General features: G+C 39.9%; 1 protein-coding gene across 3 annotated transcripts; it reads right to left on the reverse strand.

The window, feature by feature from the left end:
- Positions 1–296: 296 nt before the first annotated feature.
- Positions 297–22,659, reverse strand: marco (macrophage receptor with collagenous structure). Of its 3 annotated transcripts, none has more exons than XM_034885195.1 (11): positions 22,422–22,659; positions 17,915–18,013; positions 17,560–17,717; positions 16,897–17,014; positions 16,359–16,412; positions 11,877–11,966; positions 10,377–10,463; positions 4,908–4,943; positions 2,290–2,349; positions 1,893–2,057; positions 297–638 (listed from the first exon to the last, which is right to left on the reverse strand). In XM_034885195.1, exons 1-11 carry the CDS (start codon positions 22,528–22,530, stop codon positions 508–510), a joined length of 1,107 nt encoding a protein of 368 aa, XP_034741086.1. In that variant the 5' UTR covers positions 22,531–22,659; the 3' UTR covers positions 297–507. The 3 variants fall into 3 exon arrangements, with proteins under 3 accessions (XP_034741086.1, XP_034741085.1, XP_034741087.1); XM_034885194.1 differs by having other exon boundaries at positions 16,359–16,421; XM_034885196.1 differs by lacking the exon at positions 16,359–16,412.
- Between the last annotated feature and the right edge of the window lie 994 nt (positions 22,660–23,653).

A 23,653-nucleotide genomic window follows, 5' to 3' on the forward strand; every position in this document is an offset into this window, starting at 1 on the left:
ACTTTCAAACAGTGAAAAAATGTCATGACACACGCACGAATGTCGATACAAAATTGACATATGAACATCAGAGTAGGTATTTTTTTATATTCTCCTTGTCCTCACACGTGTCAGTTGGGCTATTTCTGTAGGACAGTCACCATCAAAACCTTATTTGTTAGACACTTCTAATAGTTTTACACATTCCAATCTTTTCCTTCAAACTAGCGTCTCATTCAAACTGACCCTGCCGTGGAAGCTCTTCATAATATGTTTAGATACATTCAAAGACTTGCATGTGTAAATACCAACCTATCATTAAGATGTAATGAGATCCAGCTGTGAACATCATTAGTCAGCATTGCTCTCTGCTTATATCCCCAGTTAAAATGTATTCATGTGATGTGTGTGTGTGTGTGTGTGTGTGTGTGTGTGTGTGTGTGTGTGTGTAGGGCCTGTCAGTCAATGTGTCACTTCATGTTTGTGTAGAACAACATTCTACTTGTTGGTCTTCAGCGTCGTTTTAATCTACACACATTGCACTCCGGCATCCTCGTTGTGGTTACAGTTGTTAACACCGATGCCGCTGTGTAGGCAGCTAAAGATGTCCGACTCTGTTCCTACACATTTCAGCTCATCCAGCCAGATCCTACCAGAACCTACAGAAGGACAGCAGTGTTAGAATATTATGTGTGCCATAATATCATAATTCAGTACTGTTTACAAGTGCATAAACAAAGGTTGCTCTTTGTTTTCCTGTGGTGTCAGCGGTGGTGGAAGCAGAACTCAGATAAAAGTCTCTTTTCTGATAGTTTTACAGCGACTATGTTCTTAAGGACAAATAAAAACAAACACCTATGTGGAAAGAGCATTTTTTATCTTCTAAAATACAACCCTTACTGGGCTTTCACATTTCAACATGTCTAAATTATGCAAACAAGATGCAACATGTTAATTAACCATATCCAGACTCCTGCCTTGTCCATGTTAAAGCTGTCCTTACATGCAGACATTTACATGGTAGTATGTTCATGAGGAAAAATTCGATCATGAGACAATTAACTCGTTGAATGTACAGGCTTGTGAGTATTTTTGAAAAACAGATGTGACATTTTTTTAATTTAAAGCACCTACATGAGATTGATACCTATCTTCTTATCTCACTCTTTGAAAGAGAATTTGCTAAATTTGATTTCCCAAAATCCTATAGCACTCTTACAGTACATTTAAACTATAGTACAATGTTTAATAACAAGTTTTGCTGATCTTGTTATGCAGAACTACGCAGCTGAAACTTAAAGGTGACGCCTTGGTTTGAAGTTTGATTTGATCGTTTGAGTCAATCAAACCTAAACTAACTGCATATTTGCTTGAAGAAGAAGAAAATGAAGGCAGATGTTATACACAGACTGTCAATAGCTAAGATCCATCACACATTACAGACCAAACGTCTGCTTCAACCTTGGCCCACCTGAATAAAGGATTATTATCAATATTTCAGGTGGGCTCATTTTCTCACTTTTACATTCATATAAAGTAGTTTAGATAATCTGGGTAAACTGGATTTCTCATCTTGTTGGGCCCTGTCAGAGATCACCCCTGAGATATCAGCTATTAGAATGGTGACTACAATGTTTTCACGTCATAACTCGTAGAAACGATGGCCAAACATGCCAGCAAATGCTCAGCAAGGTTGCTTTCTTAACTTATTTAGAGTTTTGATTCAACACCATGAAAATAGTTAATTCAGAAGCACAACAAAAGAGAGGAAGTAATGTGAGGGTTAGCATCACAGTGTGCTGATGTAGAAAAGAAGCGCTGGGGGGAAATTAAATAAAGAGTTAAGGGTTTTGCTATGCATTAGAGCATATTATAAGGAGAACGTGAGGTGATAGTGGCAGCAGACTTCTTACCTGGGGTGGCAGTGAAGATGGAAGTGGCAGTTTGGAAGCCCAGCATCTTACAGATCACCTTGCCATCCACGGTGTCAAAGCTGTCGTCACACACCGTGCCCCAGACCCCGTTGTGCTTCACTTCCACTCGTCCTCGGAATCTTCCCGGTACAAGACGCACATTCACTGTGATGATACAAAGTTATAGCTGTTTAAAGTTCCTCGTGGCTAAAACTTTGGAATAGTTTGGATAGCCGCTGTACAAGCAAATACATTAGGGTTGATAGGGTTCAAATATATAAAATAAAATATTTTGTACTAGTCATTTATGTTTTTAGTTCATGTATTGCTGTTTTGACAGTTATGTGTTTGAAAGTGGCACTGTAGTATTGTTCAGGTCAGTCTCATGCAGACTTACCTTCTTCTGTGCTTTCTGTGTCTCCCTTTTCTCCTTTCGGACCTTGTGGTCCAAGACGACCTAGGGAGGAAATATGGTCAAATAACCAAAACTGACAGTTTACCTGAACTGATGTGGACATAATTCATTAGTTAAATATGCCGTACTAATTCTATCACTTTAATTGGTCATTTTAACCAGAACTGGCTCTAAAACAAACTGAACTAGTGATTTATTCAGTGCAGGGGCAGACTCAAGAAACCAAGTTCCTGAAATAAAAAATAAAATAAAAATAAGAACCTTTCTGAGAGCATACGTGATGTGAGATGGCTGATGTCCGTAAACAGACTTTCTGTCAGAGCTGTGTCTTTGACTTGCTATGTAAAAACTAAAAATGTTATGGTTAGCTCTCTCTCTCCTCCCTGAGTTGGGTGTTTGTGCGTGTGTTGTCTGTGATTTTCCACCTGGAGAGCTGGGGCCTGTTGCACTAAAGTAGAATAAATGTTTTAATTGCTTTAACTATGCTAGTTTCATGTGTTAGTTTTATTGCTTTATCCGTTTTTATGTGATAAATGTGCTGGTTTTGCCGTAAAGTGTCTTTGACTAACCTACCATGTAACGCACAATATAAATAAAATGTATTATTTAGACTACTTTGCCTTAAAAGTGAGCAGAGGGAATTAATGTTCCTCGGGAAATGTACCTTAAGGACTCTAGGCTTAATTTCAAACCTTATTCATAGCGCAAGAACATGTTTTACAACCATATGCACAAATCTCTATAAGCTATGTCTAATTCTAAATATCTTTGTACAATTAATGTTCATACAGAACAATCAGAAAGGGACAAAAACTAGAAAGAGAAGTAAGTGACTTCAATACAAGCTGTGGGCATATATGTAAAACAATATGTAAAACATCCCTACTTTTACAGAGAGAGTGGACACCAAGTAGATCACCTGTAGCAGCAGCTACTGGGCCGTGGCCGAACACTGGGCAGCGGCTGCTGGGCAGCGGCCGCACGCCAGGAGGCCTTGACACACTACCGGCCCACCGGGAAAAGTCCTGACTCGCCCAATTGCCACTCCGCATCTGGTTACCAGTGCAACCATTTCTTACCATCTAAACAAATGCTACAGTAGGGTTTAAATCAAACTCATGACAACAATGGTGCAATAATGCATGTTAATAAAAATAAAGCAGAACACATGCAGAAGACAACGTAATGACTGTTTAACACGTTTATGTCGAACACATGATTTAACACGAGACGCCAGGATTAATCTTAGCCTGGCTGTTAGCCTGCTCTGGACCAGGCTAGCCGCAAAGAATAAATCTCCATGGTTACTTGGCTGGGTTTAATTCAACCTGGTTTCGTGCAACCAAGTCAAAGCTGAATTCATCCAGGATAACTTGAATATCCCGGCTTAATCCCGTATCCTGGTTTCATGCAACGGGCCCCGGGAGGTGTGTTCAGAGGAATGTAGGTCAAGGGGCATGGCCGATTCATTACTGCACAGCCGTTCTTCACAGCTGCAGCCCTTCTACAAGATTTAATCCAGCAAAACTTAAACTGGCTGATCACCTCTTTAGCGCCAGTTCGTTATCTACTACCTATGTGGTAACTTGGCTCGGAGTTCTAGTCTAGTTTTGTCTGAGTGTTTTTGAGCTCATGCTTACCCTGTGTATTTGTTCTGTTAACGCTCAGACCTGCTGCTTCCTCCGCTGTGCCTGCCTGCTTTCACTCTCACAATCCAGCCTCCTCCTTCACCTCTGGGAAACCTTCTATGTACAACATGCCTGTCTGCCTCAAGTCAAAGACCTACCTGGATTCTCCCCGGTCGGCTCACCTCAGAACCCGGACCAGCCAGGAGTCCCCCCCTGAGACAACCTACATTGTTTCTCTGAGTACACTTTGTTCGTTAAAACCTTTAAGGACTGCTTTACGTTGTCTGTGTGAAATCTTTGCATTCTGGGTCAGAACTAGCCCCTAACCAAAAAATGTCCCATGACTTACTGCAATGAAGACAAGATACCACAACATCTCTTAATGGACTGCTACAAATCAAAAGAAGTCTGGGACAAGTTAAAAGTGTATGGTGTAAATTTTGAGCTTTCATATAAATCGGCAATGTATTGTACAATTGATGATATTCTACCAGAGAAAGACAAGGAACTGATACAAAGTATCGTATGTATTGTATGCTTCAAATTATGGAAGACTAGATGCTGTATGGTCATTCAACAGAATGTTAACAGCGATGACGTGTGCAAACAAGTGCTCATTAAACTAAGGAGAAGAAGAAGTCCTGATAAAAAACAGCTCCTTCCTTTGGAAACTTTGACCTTGTGATCTACTGCACTTTACGAAGACTCTTTGCACTTTATTATATGCACTTCATTATAAGGTATTTTTGTAGTGGATGCAGCCCATTTACCAGCCCATTTTTGCACTAGTACATTTGCTAGTAAATTGTTATTAATTATATTGGCCATTTTCGTGAAAAAAGTTAGAATGAACTCATATACAATTTAAGTTATATGATGTTTTTTTTGTTTTTTTCAAATGCTTTGCACACATCACATATGGAATAAACATGATATTATAACAAGGTTCATGTAACTTTAGGACAAACTCACCTTCAGTTCCATTAAAGCCAGGAGGTCCCATTACACCTGATGACAAGACAAAAAAATGAGATTTTGTGAAATACATTTAATGGACATCAAGCAATCACAATCCTCTTGGCCGGCGCTAAACTCTGTACGCAGTGACAGTGGCTCAGAATAGTCTCAGAAAGGAACTTGTTTTGGTAAAACATTTGCACCAAAGCTGACAGATTTGGATCGCCCTTATTCGACCTATGGGGAGAGAGTTATTTAACATAACTATATAGGCTACTGATTCGATTAAACAAAGACAATGTTGGCATTAGTGAAGACAAAATAGGTTTGACTAATAGAATATTTTGTTCTGTGTGACAGTGGCAGGTACAATATTTGAAAATCTAATTATTATTTTTTTCATTTATATCTGCATTTACAGTGGGAAAAACAAGTATTAGTACACTGATGATTTTGCAGGTTTTCCTACTCAAAAAGTATGTAGAGGTCTGTAATTTTTATCATAGGTAAACTTCAACTGTGAGAGATGGAATCTAAAACAAAAATCCAGAAAATCCCATTGCATGATTTTCAAATAATTAATTTGCATTTTATTTATTTTGAGAGCTGTGTTAGAACATCTGGGACAAAATTGTAGACCTGCACAAGGCTGGGATGGGCTACAGGACAATAAGCAAGCAGCTTGGTGAGAAGGCAACAACTGTTGGCACAATTATTAGAAAATGGAAATAGTTAAAAATGACGGTCAATCTCCCTCAGTCTGGAACTCCATGCAAGATCTCACCTCGTGGGGCATCAATGATCACAAGGAAGGTGAGAGATCAGCCCAGAATTACATGGAAGGACCTGGTCAATGACCTGAAGTGAGCTAGGACCACAGTCTCAAAGAAAACCAGTAGGAACACACTACACCGTCATGGATTAAAATCCTGCAGCGCACGCAAAGTCCCCCTGTTCAAGCCAGCGCATGTCCAGGCCCATCGGAAGTTTGCCAATGACCATCCGGGTGATCCAGAGGAGGAATGGGAGAAGGTCAAGTAGTCTGATGAGACAAAAATACTCCATGTATGGCAAGGAAGAAGGATGAGTACAACCCGGAGAACACCAACCCAACCGTGAAGCATGGAGGTGGAAATAACATTCTTTGGGAATGCTTTTCTGCAAAAGGGACAGGACAACTGTACTGTGTTGAGGGGAGGATGGATGGGGCCATTTATATCGAGATCTTGGTCAACAACCTCCTTCCCTCAGTAAGAGCAATGAAGATTGGTCGTGGCTGGGTCTTCCAGCATGACAACAACCCAAAACACACGGCCAGGGCAACTGAGGAGTGGCTCCGTGAGAAGCATCTCAAGGTCCTGGAGAGGCCTAGTCAGGCTCCAGACCTCAACCCAATATGAGGGAGCTGAAAGTCCTTATTGTCCAGCGACAGCCCCGAAATCTGAAGGTCTGTATGTAGGAGGGGGCCAAAATCCAAACAAACCAAAGTTTGTTTCAAATACTAATGTCATGCAATAAAATCCAAATTAATTAACCATAAAATGTGATTTTCTGAATTTTTGTTTTAGATTCCGTCTCTCACAGTTGAAGTGTACCTATGATTAAAAAAAATACAGACCTCTACATGTGTGGCACTATGTGTTTAATAATTTCCCCTACTACATTTCAGTGTAAGCTAAAAGGAGTGAAAGAAATGTTTGGGAATTTACGTGGTTAAGACAGTATTGAGAGCAGACAGTATGAAATGAACAGAGTAAATGTGGCAGGAAACTGTTGTTGTTTAGCAGGCAAGGCTAATGCTAATCACTTGTAAGTGTGAGCACTGCAGCCTGAGTGTCATCAGGGTGAAAGGTAAGCATTTTGTGATGTTTTGATAAGTAGAGTGTGCGGTGGTCGGTGTTTAGAGCCTTGGTTCTGATCAATGTGGGACTGATACAGTGGCTGACTGTGGGTCAAAGAAGTTATGTTAGAAGGTTCAATTGGATGTATGCATTGCTTACCTGCGTATATATGTTATGAATTGTTATGAAACTAGCTGACGCCCGCAGCGTAGAAGTCGAAATCTACATGATGAAGTTTAAGTGTAAGTGCTACAGCTACTACAGCTCACACGCTCGTGCGACGCATCCAGTGTGTAGCGACCGTTCCGTCTTTATAGTTAAAATCCTGCGTCCAGGGACGTGCACTGGAACGGGCTATTGTTGCCTGGACAACTGCCCGTTTGACCTGATTGGTTTAGCTGCCCCTCTGTTAAAGTGCCAAAATAAACTTTTCTTTTTTTGCTGTTGTTGCTGTTGAAAAAAAATCACTTTAGCTTTGAATAATGTGCAGCTTTAGCCTGTAACTTTTGTATCACGTCGCACAGCATTGTCTTAGCTATAGCAACGCAAAATGCTACATTATCAACCAAAGCTAATAACGTAATGTATTTAAGGTTGCAGCAGTAGGCTAACGTAGCAACATTACGTTCGTTACATTAGAGTGCGTTCTCTAGAGAAGAGGCACAAGGATGTGATAGGTTGGACTCTTGAATTATGCTTGGTTATATGTTGTTTACAGTTATTATATGATAAATTAATGTCCCAATTGGTTCATGTAATGAACTTTGCATTAAAAACATGTATAGCCTAATGTTCATAGTGTGTTGAGCTTCACAACAAAGACGATTGAAGAACAGCGAGAAAGAGCTCTTATTTTAGATTAGAGCAATGTTTCCCAAACTTAGGGTCGCGACCCAAAATGGGTCGCAGATCCGATTTATTGGGTCGCCAATTGGCAGAGTAAAATGCATATCAATCTTATGAGCGTTCTTTTTTGCTACACTGGTCCTAAAGTAAACTTTTGTTTACTTTTTATAATGGAATAAATATACTTCATAAACCAGGGCTGCCAACTGTCACGCATTGGCCGTGAGACACGCATTTGACTGGTTTCACACGCTCACACGCCACACCCCCGATTTCTCACGCTGAAGTGTCTACCCGGTCGATCAAATTTCTGAAAGATGAGTTTATCAATAGATAAACTCAACTGTGAGTGGCTCAACTACCTGTTGAGCCACTCGTGATCAACTAGTTGTGCTTTCAGAGACTGTGAAGGGGTTTAAGAGCTCTCCCTGTCTGTGGAATTTTCGAAATGTCGCAAAATGAGAACATTTTTTTCACGAGCCATCCCAGGTGCATTTCCCCAGCTCCAAGTAGTCGCTTCGTGTCCACTCTCTCTGTAACAATTGAGGTGCGCAGCGCGGCTGGCAGCGTAGCAGCTTCAGTTCATTTTAGCGGACCCGCTCTGCTGTGGGGGGGGCAGTGACACGTTGCATCCATGCATGGATCTCCGATGAAGAGCAGCGTACAGCTCCTATAAACTCTGTCAGAGACCCAAATGGGCCTCTGTGTCTGTCAGACGGTCTGAATGAGATCCACCCTATCAGCGGAGCAATAACATGCACAGCAGACTATATTACAACTCTCCAAATCTCGGACAACAGAGATGGGAGGAGTTATATTTAGAATGTGCACAAAGTTGTAAACATGAGCGGAAATCTGATGACACACATTTGAGCTATACTATATATATATATATATATATATATATATATATATATATATATATACACACACACACACACACACACACAATACTGCAACGTTGGGCCACTATTGTGCTTCTCTAACCTCTGTGCATCTCTAAATGTAACTGTAAATAATTCATTCAATGTTTCATAAAATGAACAATAGTCTTTATTTTCCCAAAAAAGTAAATACAGTAAGTGGGGCACAGAGGATAAGGGCCAAACATTACTGAACATTGGAACAAAGGTTAAAGGATCAGAATGTATGTAAATCAGTGCTTCTCATTCTTTAGAATTTTAGTGGTCTTAGTTGATCCCTCAACATTAATTTAACTTTGGGTCCCTGGTCCCTACACCAGGGACCCCTGGACCTGTTCACCACAAACCCAAATCTTCTCAGCTGATTCTACTGTTATATTATGCTACTGTCTCTTCATGTGATTCATTATGTTTGGCCCTAGGGATAGCCCCATCCCCCCACATATAACAAATCCTAATTTAAACCCTGAATGATAATGATGCTGAAAGAGCCAAAGAAATTTCTTTGTATGTGGCAAAATATGGGTTGCCCCCCCCTCCAAATCTCACTCCAAGGTTTGGGGGAAAGTTAGCAGCTCTGATATACATTTAAATTTATGGTTTGTTCGGTCTTTTTTCCACAGTTTAAAAATGTAGATGTTAAAATGATTCATGGTCTATTTTTGTAAAGTTGGCTCCCGGGGAGACACCAAATTTCTCTTTTGGGTCTTGATCTGAAAAAGTTTGGGAACCACTGGATTAGAGCAATAGCCCCTCCAAATGTCTGTGTACGTGCCTGCTCGCGTCCATAGCAGAGTAAACTCTGTAGCCACATAAGTGTTTAATGCAACCCTTCGTCTATTACTCAACACCACCTTACGGCCTGTGGTAGTAGCTGTGTATTTAATGGGAGGCTGACGTGATAGACAGCTGCTGTTTTAATCACTGCAGGAATTGACACACCATTAGCTGAAGCGTTGTAGTGAGCTAGCAGGTTATCGGCTGTTCAAATTCACATTAAACTGAACATTTACGTTGACGGTGAAGTAAGACACTGTAAATGGCTTATTTGGGAATATTTATGTTGACGTTTCTGTCCTCATTCATCTTGTTTACTTTTTGCACAGCCGCTGCATGTTGACACACCTGTAAGTTAATGTCAAACATGTTGCAATGTAGCTAGCTAAGCTAACACATTAGCGTCACTGTCCACATTTCAAGGAAATAACAGACCACATTTTACATTCAACCAAGTCATGTAATAAATGAAGTTAACTGTTTACTCAATACAGTAATTAGAGCTATAATTAGCTGGTTACATGGTTAACCCTAATTTTCTCTCACCAGTTCAATGCCATGTGTACTTCACTGATTGTTGCAACTGGAAAGACTAACTAAGACCGTTTTGGGGAGTTGTATTTAATCTCTGTCCAGTTTGAATGAAGTGTGTTTTATGATGAGTTAACAGGTAATAATATAACTTGAATTCAGGAGGTGTTCAGGTTTTACCTTTCTTAACATTTTGTGAGCTTATTTTGTTTATTTTGTTTCTTAATGTCAAAATACATTTATAGTTAATTTCCTTTAAGCATGGTATGTCGTACCTTCGACCGAGGAAAATTCCTTGTGAGTGTTACTTACTTGGTGATAACTCTTGAATTAATTTAAGAAATAATTCTGATTCTAATATATTAATTGTAATTTTTTTCTATTCTGTATTGATGTTTCTTGTCTATGCACCAAACACCAAAGTCTCTGTATGTGAAAACCTACTTGGTAATAAATGGGATTCTTATTTTGATAAAGAAGAAATATTTTAATGTAAGAAATTAAGCATGTTATTCAGGATGCTGTTGTTTTCATGTGGTCAGGTCAGGTTGGATAGAACCTCTTACCTCGGGCACCGGGATCTCCTTTCTCTCCCTTTGCACCTGGTCCTTGAGTCCCGGGTGCTCCTGGGATTCCAGGTGAACCTTTGGGACCTGCGTGCACACGCAAACACACACACACGCGCACACACACACACACACACACACACACACACAAACACAATGATGATTATGAGGTTTTTTGTTGCACATATATATATTTCATAAATGCAAGCAGTGCAAATCTTATTTTTCACATTCTAAACATTGTCAGCAGATGATGACCAGAAGTTAGAAGAGGAAGAGAAACTGACCTATTTCATAGTTGCAATCTATTGTAAAATTTTTCCAAGAACTGAATTTCAGTAAAGTCATCTAGTTTACTCTCACACTCACAGCATGAGGAACAAATTTTATAGGAAATCTCTCTCCCTGCTTACAATACAACTTGATATGGAAAGAGCATATTTAAAAAAACTGTTACATTATGTATTTATCTGTCTAAAGACTTATTGTCACGTTTTGGTCCGTAGCAGCTGCTGTAGACCATAAATGCCAATCTTTTTCCTCACTTTTACGTGCGGGGTCTGGTTTTACCAGAACAACTCGTGTCTCTGATCATGGTGAAAAATGTCAGCAAAACAACACTAATCAATTTTTTAAAGTGGCTGGTGAGAAAGCGGCATACGAGTCTACACACACGCTAACAGCTCTGTAAATGCTGGAGAAAACAGCAGAATTCTAACGTGCTCACTGACATGTAATGTAGACGTTTAGCAGGTATAATTTACATTTTAATTTAATATTTTAGCATGCTAACATTTGCCAATTAGCAAAAAACTAAGTGCAGCTGAGGTAATTGAAGTCATCAGTTGTACACGTATGTGATGATTAACCAATGTTCCCACAAAGTTTCAGATTGGCCAAGAGATGAGAGATAACATTTTGATTTTTATAGTAACATTATTTAACTGCTTTACCTTAGAATTACAGCATCAAGTAGTAAATAGGGAGAATGGTGTGTCTGACATTACCACTGGATCTGCTCTTGCACCATGTAACTTGTAGTGGAAGTGCAAATTTGTAGACTAGCTAGTTTTTTCTCATGAGTAATGTAATCATAACAAATACATATAAGGCTGTCCATATTTACGACAGCGGTGTGCTAGGGAATAGCATTTGCTATGCCAAATCTTGCTGTAACTTTTACATTTGTGCTAGCGTTTGTAAATCTGGCAGGTCTATGATGCTTTATAATAAAATAATAAAGTTGCCATGCTTTGCCTGAAGCAGGCATTGTGATTTTTTACATAATTGATTCCAGCTTCGTCTGGATGTCAGAGTTTGTTATTTATGCATTTTGTCAGCTCTGTTGTGCACTGAAGGCCTGGCGGCATCTTAGTGTGACTGCAACACCTTTTTCTTTTGCAGCAGCATTTTGGGATTTAAGCTCCTTTAAAAAAATCATATCAACTCTAAGAATAACAATAAGTACATTGTACCACAAGTAATTATTATGACACCCACCAATTGGGCCGGCAACTCCTGGATCTCCAGGTTGTCCTTTAAGTCCCATTTCACCCTTTGGTCCTGGAGGGCCAGCAACACCCCTGTCACCTAAAAAGAAGCATACAAGTATATAATCTACTGATTAGCTGCATCTTCTGCTGCTGCTGCATGCTGAATAATGCACATAAACAGTGACGATGCACCGTAGGTTGTACACCAGTCAGGATTAACTCAGAAAGTCCACAGTTTTAAGTTGTTTAGACCACAGAAAAGATGTGGCAAACTCACGGTATTTCAATCAAGTCCTTGGAAGTCAATTGAACAAAATTAGGAAAGTATAGAATTCTGACAATAGGTCTTAGACACTACAAGGTTCATTACTTCCCACTCAGAGATTTAGAATCCCACTGTACTGTAGCGAGAATAGATTTTATGACAATCTGCTGATTTAGATTTTTTGACTTTTTCAGTCGAAGTGTTGGCTTGATGGCAGCACTACAGGAAAGGTCAGGGTGTCACCAAAATCTTTTAGACACATTGTGTGAAAATCACAAATATTTGTCGTAAAGTGCATGGCAATCTGAGGCACAATTTCGGGCAGTTGTGGCTCAGGTGGTAAGAGCGGGCGGCAGGGTGGTGGTTTAATCCCTGGCCCTGTAGTCCCATGTCAAAGGGGCAGATGCTGCGCCACTGGAATGTTAATGAGCGTGAATGTGTATCTAATGAGCAGCCTCGGCCACCAGTGTGTGTGAATGGTAAAATGTAAAAGCACTTTGAGTAGACGTTAAGACTAGAAATGCGCTGTATAAATAGATATATTATTACTATTTAGATAAACATGCCATTTACATTTACAAAATAAAACATTACTGAAAAATGTTTTTCTAGAGTTATAGTGCCACAGCGAGGATTTTATAAACAGATGGCCATAACTCCAAGAGCCCCCAAAGCAATCCTGCCCCCACACCCCTAAAATACCCACTATGTGTAAGTAAGTAAGACATTTTTGCACACTAACACTTAAAATATATTTTTGATGGGGCTGGGCAAGTTAACGCGTTATTATCTTGTTAACTAATTAATTAATAAACGCTGACAGTTTGTTGCTCACAGGCTTTGTAAATACTGCAGAGTTGAATTTTCTTATACTTCCAGTCTGAAATATCACCTTGACAGTTGATACCAGCAAATCATTCAACAAAACACACAGTGGCGCGAGGCTTCGGCAGGCTACATTAGATGCAGCGTGTGGGTAAGTATAGATAAACAAAGGCAAGAGAAGCTAACAAATGCCATAGCGACGCGGAGAGCTACAGACTGCCGGCCCATTAGGGTTGGGGAGGACATCGGCCTGAGAATCGCGTTAATGACGGCAGGTATGAGACTTCCTCAAGACGCACCATTACAAGAGGAATACACGAGTTGTATGAAAAGAAGAGGACTTCAAAAGCAACAACGCTACAACATGCACCCGCTGTTGATCTTAATAGGGACTACTGGACTCACTGGGCAACCATAGATATCTCGGAGTTCCAGTGCATTATATTGATGAAAACTGGGCACTGCATTCACATGCTCTGACTGGAATGAAAACAGAGGAGAGACATTATGCTGAAACATGCGTGGGACACTTTAATAAAGTTGCATAGCAGTGGAATGTGTCAAATAAAGTCACCGCAGTTAGCATATGATCGCTGCTGCGAGACATCTGCCTTTTGATCAGGTCCCCTGCTTTGCGCACAGTCTCAGTGCGTTTGACAGTGTCCTTGCGAAGAGCAGAAAAGTTGCGGGGTACTCTAACTCTACAGCACTTGCTGGACTGTGTTTAGAGCAACAACAGAAGAATGTGTCCACAAGGAGGAGTCGCTGATGCAAGACGTTATAACCTGATGGAATTCATATCTGGACATGATAAATACATTGTTTAAGTTGAGATGTAAACTAAATATTTTATTTAAGAGCTACTTTATAAACAAAATGCTGGCAAGTTTTTGCAGAACAAATGTTATGGCACTTTTGTTCATATGGCAGAACATTTATAATAAAATTGCACTATATACAATACTTTTGATTTTATTATTGTCCTTTTGCGATTAATCGCGATTAATCTGGAAAATTATGCGATTAATCGCAATTAAACTTTAAATCGCTGCCCAGCTCTAATTTTAGATTTTTTTATGTCTACATTTGCGTTTGTACTTTGGTTGTGTTTTTTACATAAGCTGCTACAGGTTTCTGTTGTGGTTTGGGGTTTTGGTTTTGGGTGTTTTTTCCTATCCGGCCTTCCTTGTGTTTGTGTAAGTTTACTCCCCGGTCTGGTGTTGCTGGTCCTGTCTTGTGTTCCCGTGTGTGTTGGCTTGTTCTGTTTCCTGTTTTATTTTGAAGTCTGTTTTTTGTTTTGTCTTGCCTCTAGAATTACTTCCTGTGTCTTCCTGCTCTTGTGATTACATGATGGGCGTTTCTCAATACCAAGTAAGCAAAGAACGGACTTGTGTTCTTGGGGAGACCGTACTTGCTGGCTGTACCTGGAAGACTGTACTCGCGAGTTCAGAAGCACACAAAACGCTGTTAACGGTTTTGAGCCGAAGCGTTCTTCCTGTTATTGCTCCCCCCCCCCCCTACCACAGAGGGCGCTTGCCACTTTATAGTTAGCTTTGATGTGTGTATTCATAATAAGGACGGTCACCTTTCACACCGTCTTTGTTGTTTTGTTACGTTTTCATTTAAAGTGCTATTAAGTATCACGGGCCAATAACTATATAAATACCGACACAACGGCGGGGAAAAAAATCCTTGTTCGGGATTCAATGTTAATTGAAAGCAGAAAAGAAACGTTAAAATAGATATTCAAATTATAGATGGACTGGGTAAAGTTAGTCACTGCCGTCTGTATACTTTACCGAGAAGCAGAAGAGGAGCCTGCGAGTGAGGAGAGCCAGGATGAGGAGGACAGATATATATAACAGCGGTAAAAATTGTTTGAAATATCTTACAATGTGGACCTGGCTTTGCTGCAGGGGTCGGTCTAAATGTGGGGCCAGACTGGTCTGTGAGCTGACTGACTGACCGGCTCGCGAGAGTCATTTGCGGAGCTTTCAAACTCCAAAGTCTTTTTTAATTCCCCATCAATTTTCCTTGAACTGCCTATATTCAAAATCTACACAGCTGATTTTTCGCTTTAAAACATCTTAAAAATGAATTCATTGATTTAATAAATGACGTAAATTGTGAAAATATGTGTACCGGAAACCATAAGCGCTTTACACCCGAATTGAATGCTGGGATACCGGCCCGGCCAAGTTCACACAAGTCACCATCCGATGTATCCTCGGTAAAATGGGCGTGTCGAGATCACGTCCGGGGACTTTAAGTGTTCTTGGCGAAATGCTAACTTGTGTATTGGGTCAGTACTTTGGCCACCAAACATGACGTTTCACAAGAACACAAGAACCATAGAAGAACACAGATTGAGAAACGCCCGATGTTTTCCACCTGATTCCTTGCCCTCTTGTCACCTGCCTCTCGTCACCTCTTGTTGCAGTGTTCCCGGTATTTCGCCTGCTCCATGTGAGTTTTTCCCTGCCTTTGTTCCCAGTTTTTGTTCTTTTTTTTACCCACAACCTTTTGTAAGTTTTTGGACATTTTTGTGCTTTCTGTTGGATCACTGGTTCTTTGGACTATGTTTTGTGTTAATAAAGCTTATTTTGAGCTCTCACCTGCTCCGCATTTGGGTCCTCCTTCCGCAACCATAACAGGTTTCTACCACACCCTATTTTGTGAAACTAAACTAAACTAAGAATACAGAGGACATGACCCAATAACCTCAGTGTCCTCAATGTTAGAAATAACCCTGTCTAGAGCAAAGTGTTGCACAAACAGATGTTTCTTTTTCTTTAGTCTGCCATTTGTTCCTGTGCCTGTCAACCATACTGAAACTATTAACAAATCATACACACGCTTAGTTATTATCACTTATTGTAAGTTTGATCAAGGACTCAGGGCAATGGGATCGGACTTCTTGGAAAACATCAGCCCGAAACTGTAGTAATTTGTCTAGCCCTGATAGAGATTTCATACAAGAAATGTCAGTGCACTGACTACGGTGCAAGGGTATGTGAAATAATGGCTTCAGCCCATCCATCAGCCGGTTTTCATCAGCCGTCTGACAAGAGATGACAGGTCATCAACACTGGGATCATCGCCAGACCCGCAGCTGAAAGCTAATGCCTTCTTCTTCACTAATATGCACCTTTGCTTAATCAGCTGTAACAAAATTAACTTTTCACACTGAGAAACTATGGTGACGTTTTATTAGCGCAGAGGTTTAAGCAAGGCTCTATCAGGGTTACACATTTAATTTTCTTTTTGAATCACGCAATCAGGTTATAAAATGTGGTTATTGTTGAGATCCTTGGTTGCTAAACATCACCACACTTCTCATACTTGACATATTAACTCCAACATCTAACTTTATTTTGTAAACGCTTCAGGTTGACCCACCTTTCATTCCTGACGTTCCTGGAATACCATGTGCTCCATCTGTACCGGGAGGTCCTGGGGGACATACACAAGAGAATTGCTTTGGTTGATAAACTCTGCATTTTTTACTGTTAAGACTAGAAAAGCGCTATATAAGAACAGTCCATTTACATTTACTGTGTAGTATGTATAATTACCACTGAGCACTATCACTACTTAGCTATCATTGGTTACACTGCAGGGACTAGCCCGAAGACCTCGGAATTCAGATGGACCAGAGCCAGCACAAACTCCAGGGGCAGGGACACAACGGGCTAGTGGATAGCTGCTAGCTAATTAAAGAAAACAGCTTTAGCAGCTAGACCAAGCACCGGGGGTCTGATCCCCATGGTAGGATTCAAACCTGTGTTTAGGTCGATCTTTTAATCTTTAAATCTTAATCTTTTGTGGCTTTTTGTGTCTTTTCCCAGTTATTGTCATGGCTTAGGTTTATGACAAATTGGGGGCTAGACTGGAAATTGACAAAAAGTAGTAATTTGAAACATTTCTATGATCCTACCCGGTTTGAGGCTGATGGTCGTCACTTTGCTCTCCAGGATAAGGGTGCTGGTGTTGAGTAGGTTCAGGTCGGACTGCAGCCTGTGAAACTGACCATCCTCTCCGCACAGGCTGTTGATCTGTTGTCAAGGCCAAAAACAACAGGGCTAGGGTTAGTTCTCTAACACTACACCGCTCCTCCACAACCTTCACTGGTTACCAGTTGTTGGCCGCACCCGCTTAAAGACACAAGTACTTGCTAAAGGAACCTGCTGTGAAAAAATCAGGCCCAGCTAGTATCCAGCATGGCATCCACCAGGACGCATGGTTAAACTTCATCTTTTCCGGGCTCCTAAATGGTAGAACGAGCTCCCCATTGACATCATGACAGCTGAATGTCTACACATCTGCTGCTGCAGGCTAAAACAAATCTGTTCTGACTGCAACTTGGCTAAGAAGATGATGGCTAAAACATAAAATTGCACTTACACGTTGCACCTTTTGAACTAACATGTTGCACTCGCATGTAGCTCTTTATAGTTTGGATTATTTATAGCTAATTGATTCTAGCTGAATGAATTGTAATGTGAACCGAGTTAAAGTCAATTAAAAACAAAACTAAATTTGAACTGAATTTAATAGAAGCTATGTTCAGTAAAATGTTACATATAAACATCTGGAGGACCTGGCTCTTCAGGGCCCACAGGTCCCCCCTAAGGGTCTTGGTTTCTTGACTGTTGTTGTAGAGGAGAGTTGGGATGTTGTCATCAAAGTCCAGAGGGATGTGATTGGACGTCAGCCTCTCCAACCGGGGGTTGGACAGTAGAGACTCCAACTTAAAAACTGGGTCAGAGGGGGAAAAATAACAGACATAGTTCATCAGTAACTTTAATCACTTCAAATTTACAGTACATAAAGACATCATTCAATGTCTAGGTTATGAAACATCCATAATACAAACAGGTATAAAAAATAATCTTGATTCTCTTTCATTTATAACATGAATAAAAATTGTAACAATAATTTGTATGCAGTTTTACCTTTATAAATGAGAAAGGCATTAAGGGCAGTCTGCAAGATGAGATAAACAACAATCACATTAAAACACCACTGTCTTCTGGGCTTTGCTGGCTTCAGATCTGAAACACATACAGGAAACTGAATTTAAAACACCAAAATATGATTAACCCCCTGCAGCAAACTCTCATCTTGAGAAAGTCATTTCAGGAGACAAAACGTAGCCCGGTTCCTCCAGCTAATGCAAATGCTTAAATTTGCAATGCTCCGAGCATGAAACATTTGGACAACCAGTGGAAAATGTCAGCTGTCGATCACAGTAAAAACCTAGGGGGAATGGAAATTGGTTTCTTTTGTTTGGCAGAAAAGTCAAGAAACTGACACTAGACCAAAATGGTTATGACTGAGACGTTAACTACTGTCCCGTTTTAAGATTTCAGAGGTGCAAGTCTGTGTGAATGTGAGTCAGCAATTCCGACAAGTTAGAGAAATATGTCATTTGCATTGACGTGGTGGCTTAGAGTGGATCTTTCCATATTTCAAGCACCTGCAACAACCCTGTCTTTTTGAAATCATGTTTACATACAACTCATTTACAGCAAACCGCAAGTAGGTTTTGTAAAATTATGTACATTTATTTTATTTTCTATTAAGGTTTTGTTATCTGCAAAGTTGCAAAATGTTCACACTGTAAGTACTATTTGGAAAACCCTCACTCCTTATATATTATGCCTGATGAAATTGCGGGTACCCCCTTTAAACACTGAGGAATTTCTACTCCTGCATCATTGAGAGCGTCCTGACAGGCATGGTACGGAAACAGCACCAAACACTGTTCTATATACAGAGAGGGGTTTGTTCGGCTGAACATACAATAGGCAGTGTTCCACCCTGTCTAAATGAAATATAAACCACGTTCTGCAAGAAAAGGTACCTGATACACCAGGAGAAAAGGACAGAAGTAATGGATGAGGGTAAATATGGTGTTAAATGTGAGAGCTTGTAGAACAAAAATCTGAACTGGTACAAGACTGTCTCACTCCCTCGTTGTCAAACGTCTGACGCATGGTCAAGGACCCCTGGTGACAAGTTCCAACGAAATAGCTCCACCTCAAGCCTTGTTTTTTGATGGGGGGGGGGGGGGGGGTTGTCAGATAGACATTCATGTTAATCCCTCACCGTCGAATAAAGACGAAAGGAACAACACGGCCCCGTACCTCAAAATCTGTGCCACTTTTGGTATTTTTAGCCCAATAACCTCTGTTTTAATCAACATTTATTCACGAGTTCTTATCATGGTTTGTATACAGTATATTGTTTTAATGTTAATACTTTGGTCTATTTTCGCCAGGGTAGTTGTATGCTTTGATGTTTGATATTTTTTAAACTATAATGTTACATCTATCAACATTTATTTAACTGTTATCATGGTATTAATTTCTGTATTTTAATCATATTATTATTACCGGTGAAATAATACAGCATGCAATAGAAAAGATGGAGCCAGCCTAGCCCAAAAGGACGCAGAGTTGGCTAATATCCTCCTGAACATTTAAGGTAAGCATTGAGCTCCATAAATTTCTATCACCGCTGATGTAGTATGAATGGGCAGTTTCACTTATATCAACATTCATGTGCTTGCATTACACTATACTCGCAAAAAAATTGAGACACAGCCGGGTGAAGTGATCGCTTCCATGCTAACATGCGCTAACTGCTAATGTTATTGATGGACCAGCCAAGCAAGTGAGTCACGGCTGCTTACAACAATTACAATTTAACTTTGGCAAAACAAGTAAGTTCTCTAAAGGTGGCTCTGCAATGTATACAATTTCATGTTGTAGCATTTTGTCGAGGCTATCGTTCCCATTGCCAGCTTGGTGACGATGAGTAGGTAGTGACACTGTGTTGACTTGTATGTTAAACACAGTTGTCCAATAATATGTTGGACAGTAGGATTCCAACTTTGTTATGAACTGAACCATAATGTGTAATTAAATGTATAAACATGCTGTATAACAGGGTCCAGAAAGAACTAGGACAGAAAATGTGCCCTGTCGAAATTCTTCCCCCTCTTCTGTTCAGTGGCCATAGCCGACAGACGGTGACTCTGACGCAAGGTTGCTGTCTTTTACCGACTGTTGCAGTGACATTAAGGGTGGCTGTCAGTTTTGGACAAAGCTCCACAAGGTTGCAGTCATTTTAGCGGTCATTGTTTTTACGTTTACCCGATAAAAGTCATAAATGGCAATACGTAGCAACTCCCCTGCGCTGTGGGGTAATGTCTAGCAATGCAAGACTAGCATCTAGCTAACATTGACATTGTGGGATGTTGGGTTTAGCGTTTGCAACCTGGAAACCCCTGCAACTTCCATGCTAGCGAGGAGGGGCTAGGGGAGATGGCAAACTCCAGTATTTTGAATTAGGACTGCAGTAAGCCACTAAACCCTTGCGGTCTGTGTTACATATTGAACTTAAATTTTTACTCACATAGACCAAGAAAATCAGTTATTTTCCAAATTAAGAAGCTATAATCAGTGATTTTGCATTTTTTGCTTCTGAAATGACCTGAATTATAAATCAATTACAAAAGTTATTGCCAATTAATGTCCTTATGATCAAATAATCATACATACATTATATAATAAGTAGGAGGTGGGGTGGGTCAATGCCATTGGCTTATACAATATTTCTCGTGAAGTTGTCCTAATTTATCAAATTGTTATTGAAGTAACATTCAAACTTTGCAAAAAGGGTTGAATATGAGCTAGCTTTGAGCATAACTTGATATCATTTTGGAGAATGTGGCTTTAGATTAAGATTTTTTTTTACAAAAGGAAATGCACAGGTGTAAATTAAAACAAAATGGCTTATGTTTCCCTCAGAAAGCCACGGGATAAACAGTCTCTCTTAACACATGCTGATATACTTGAAAAGTGAAGAAGATTTTGCACAACTGACCATCCAATGATGCCTTTAACAACTGACAACTGACCTGAGGCAGAGTACACATAACCTTACTCCTACAATTATTTATTGTAAAACAACATGAATTGCAAATTCAAGTAACAATGCAAGTAATCACAATGCAATTAATCTCCATAACATAGGCTTCCAAAACAGTTTTTACTGAGGATTTGGTGCAGCTAGAATGTCAGTATTGGACTTACATTCATCAGGTGGACACAAACACGACTCCACATAAATGCTAATGTTTGTCTGTGTCTGCTGGATAGTTAACTGTATGCCAACACGTTAGCCACAATTACTGTAGAAACTGATATGTCACCGTTATGTCTATAGCTTGCTATACTGCCCACAAGTGGCCAATAAAAAACCGCTAATGCAGTTGTAATCTTCTCAACCCTTATATGGTATTCATATATTTCAAATTTTTACAAGAAGAAAAAAAGTAAAAGCATCAATTTTTTCTACCTGAAAATCAATGCCTTATTTTCAATGATAAACATGTATTCCTGACTCAATTCAGAAAATTACTCTGGATATGACCACTTACGTAAGTTTTTTCTAAGATAAGAATGATCACAAAGTGGATTTTTAACATGAATTATAACGTTATGACAAAAAACAAATCACACTTCCATTTTTAATTGTGTTCTAGTAGAGACTGATTGCATTCCCTAAACATCTACAGGATGTCATCTTTGTTGTTTGAAATTGAGATAAAGACAATATTTGTTAATAGATTATGAAGTAAAATTGTATTTCAGAATTGTTTTTAAAACCCCAAATAAGTCAAGGGATACGTGAGGGTCCCGAAAGTAAAGACAATACAATACAAATACAAATCCTCTTCTTAAAGGGGGGGGTTCTAAATCACTCTCTCTCTCACTTGCTCTCTCTCTCTGTCCATGTACTATGGCTCAAATGAACACGGGCAGTCATCAAATTATGATAACCTCATACACGTTGTCAAAATCATTTAGCCTAAATATATAGCCACGGCACTGAAAATCTGTTTGATAACACAACCCTAGAATTCCTTTACTGCTTACTCTTACCTCACTTTTAGTAGACAAAAATCTACGGTGCACAATTTCCCCATAAGGTTACATTGCAGCTCAGTTCGCATCGGCCTGTCACAGCGATCTCGCTCAATACTGGACTAATTTCAAAGACTTTTGTTCACATCAGTCTATTAGACACAAATTCATAGGAAAATAGATTGAAAAGAAAATGTAATTACCCTTAAGAGATGCAAACCATATAAACAGGGAATAAGACAGAGGTCATAATTAGCTGTTTGAAAGTCTGAATAGAAACTCAAAGTGCTTTCAAAGGGTGGTGATGGCGCAGTGGATTTGACACATGCCTTTAATGCGGTTGACCAGGGTTTGGCTCCCACTGTGATACATCAACTAATGTGTCCCTGAACAAGATACTTAACCCCCAGTTGCTCCAGAGGCAAGCAACCTCTGACTTACTGTAAATAGCAATTGTAAGTCCCTTTGGATAAAAGCATTAGTTAAATGACATGTAATGTTTCATACTTTCTGCCTTAATACTCACCATCAGGCTGGAAACTGTAGAGATCAGTCCTGCTGAGTGACATGTCAAACAGTGGGTTACTCTGGGTGTATGAGATTTCTTCCCTTGTCTGGTCAACAGATGTCTCCATGCTCTCCAGAGTCAAGAATCATCTTTACTTACTACTTCAGAAACTTTTATACACAACACACAGTTGAACCCAGATTGCGACAGAACCTCTCAATAAGAGAACTCACATGGACACTTGTTGAAGTAGAGGAAGGAACTGTGATCTGATAGCTGAGGTGGCCGAAATTTAGCAGGAAAACACCCATGCAATACAGCTGGTTGGTAAAATGAGGAAGTTGTTAATCTAACCACGGATGCTAAAAGGCCTTGCAAAACAGTAACAGAAGTAAAGTCCAATATTTTTCATCAGTTTTAGAACTCGTGAAATTATTATTAGCAATTTGTTTGTTGTTACTTCACCATCATCAAGGCTAAAGCAACTACACATTAACTTACATCACAGGGGGAAAAGGTTAGTTATGTTTTTCCACAATATAGAACAAATATCAAAGTGCTCAGTGTGGGTAAGATGGTACAGGAATGCCTCCTTCAGTACACTTTATGTTTTCAAGAAGTCCCCAACTTTACATGACAAATTTACTCAACTCCTTCCAAAATGTCTTATATGATCATTAAAGCTCTGTGATTTATGGCTAAGTACAGGGGAGAAAACTACTTGGTTATGGTTAGGGAAAGACCGACTGCAAGGAAGGAGACAATACTGAGACATGTTTTCTGGCCTACCATGGACAAAATTACATTTAGACCAAAACACTAGTTAATTAAGGTTGGGGAAAGATTGCAGTCATTGTTGAAAGAAACCAACATTGGATAGAAGAATACAGTATATTAAATTACCAGGTAAATATAAAATTGTAAACAGTTTTTGTAACTTTGAAGTTGGTTTCGGTGATGGACAGAAAGCTATAATTTTTGCTAACGTAATGCTAACTGGTAATTGCGGCTGGCGTCAGTTAGCTAACACAGTTAGCCGTGCTACCAGGACTGGGAGTACCAAGTGTGTTGATGTTCGAACTGCAACACAAGCGCTTTGGACTGCCGGGAGGAGGAGGATTTCAGGGCCTGGTCGAAAGGAATAAGGAATGCAAGTGGGGACGGCGACGTTTATCAGAGCTAGAATCAAAGCCAGGCAGACAGCCAACAGGACCGCTGTTGTATCGAGTTCTGTTTCCCCGTTGAGATCT

The sequence above is a fragment of the Etheostoma cragini genome, chromosome 11 (assembly GCF_013103735.1).
Source record: "Etheostoma cragini isolate CJK2018 chromosome 11, CSU_Ecrag_1.0, whole genome shotgun sequence".
Lineage (NCBI taxonomy): Eukaryota > Metazoa > Chordata > Actinopteri > Perciformes > Percidae > Etheostoma > Etheostoma cragini.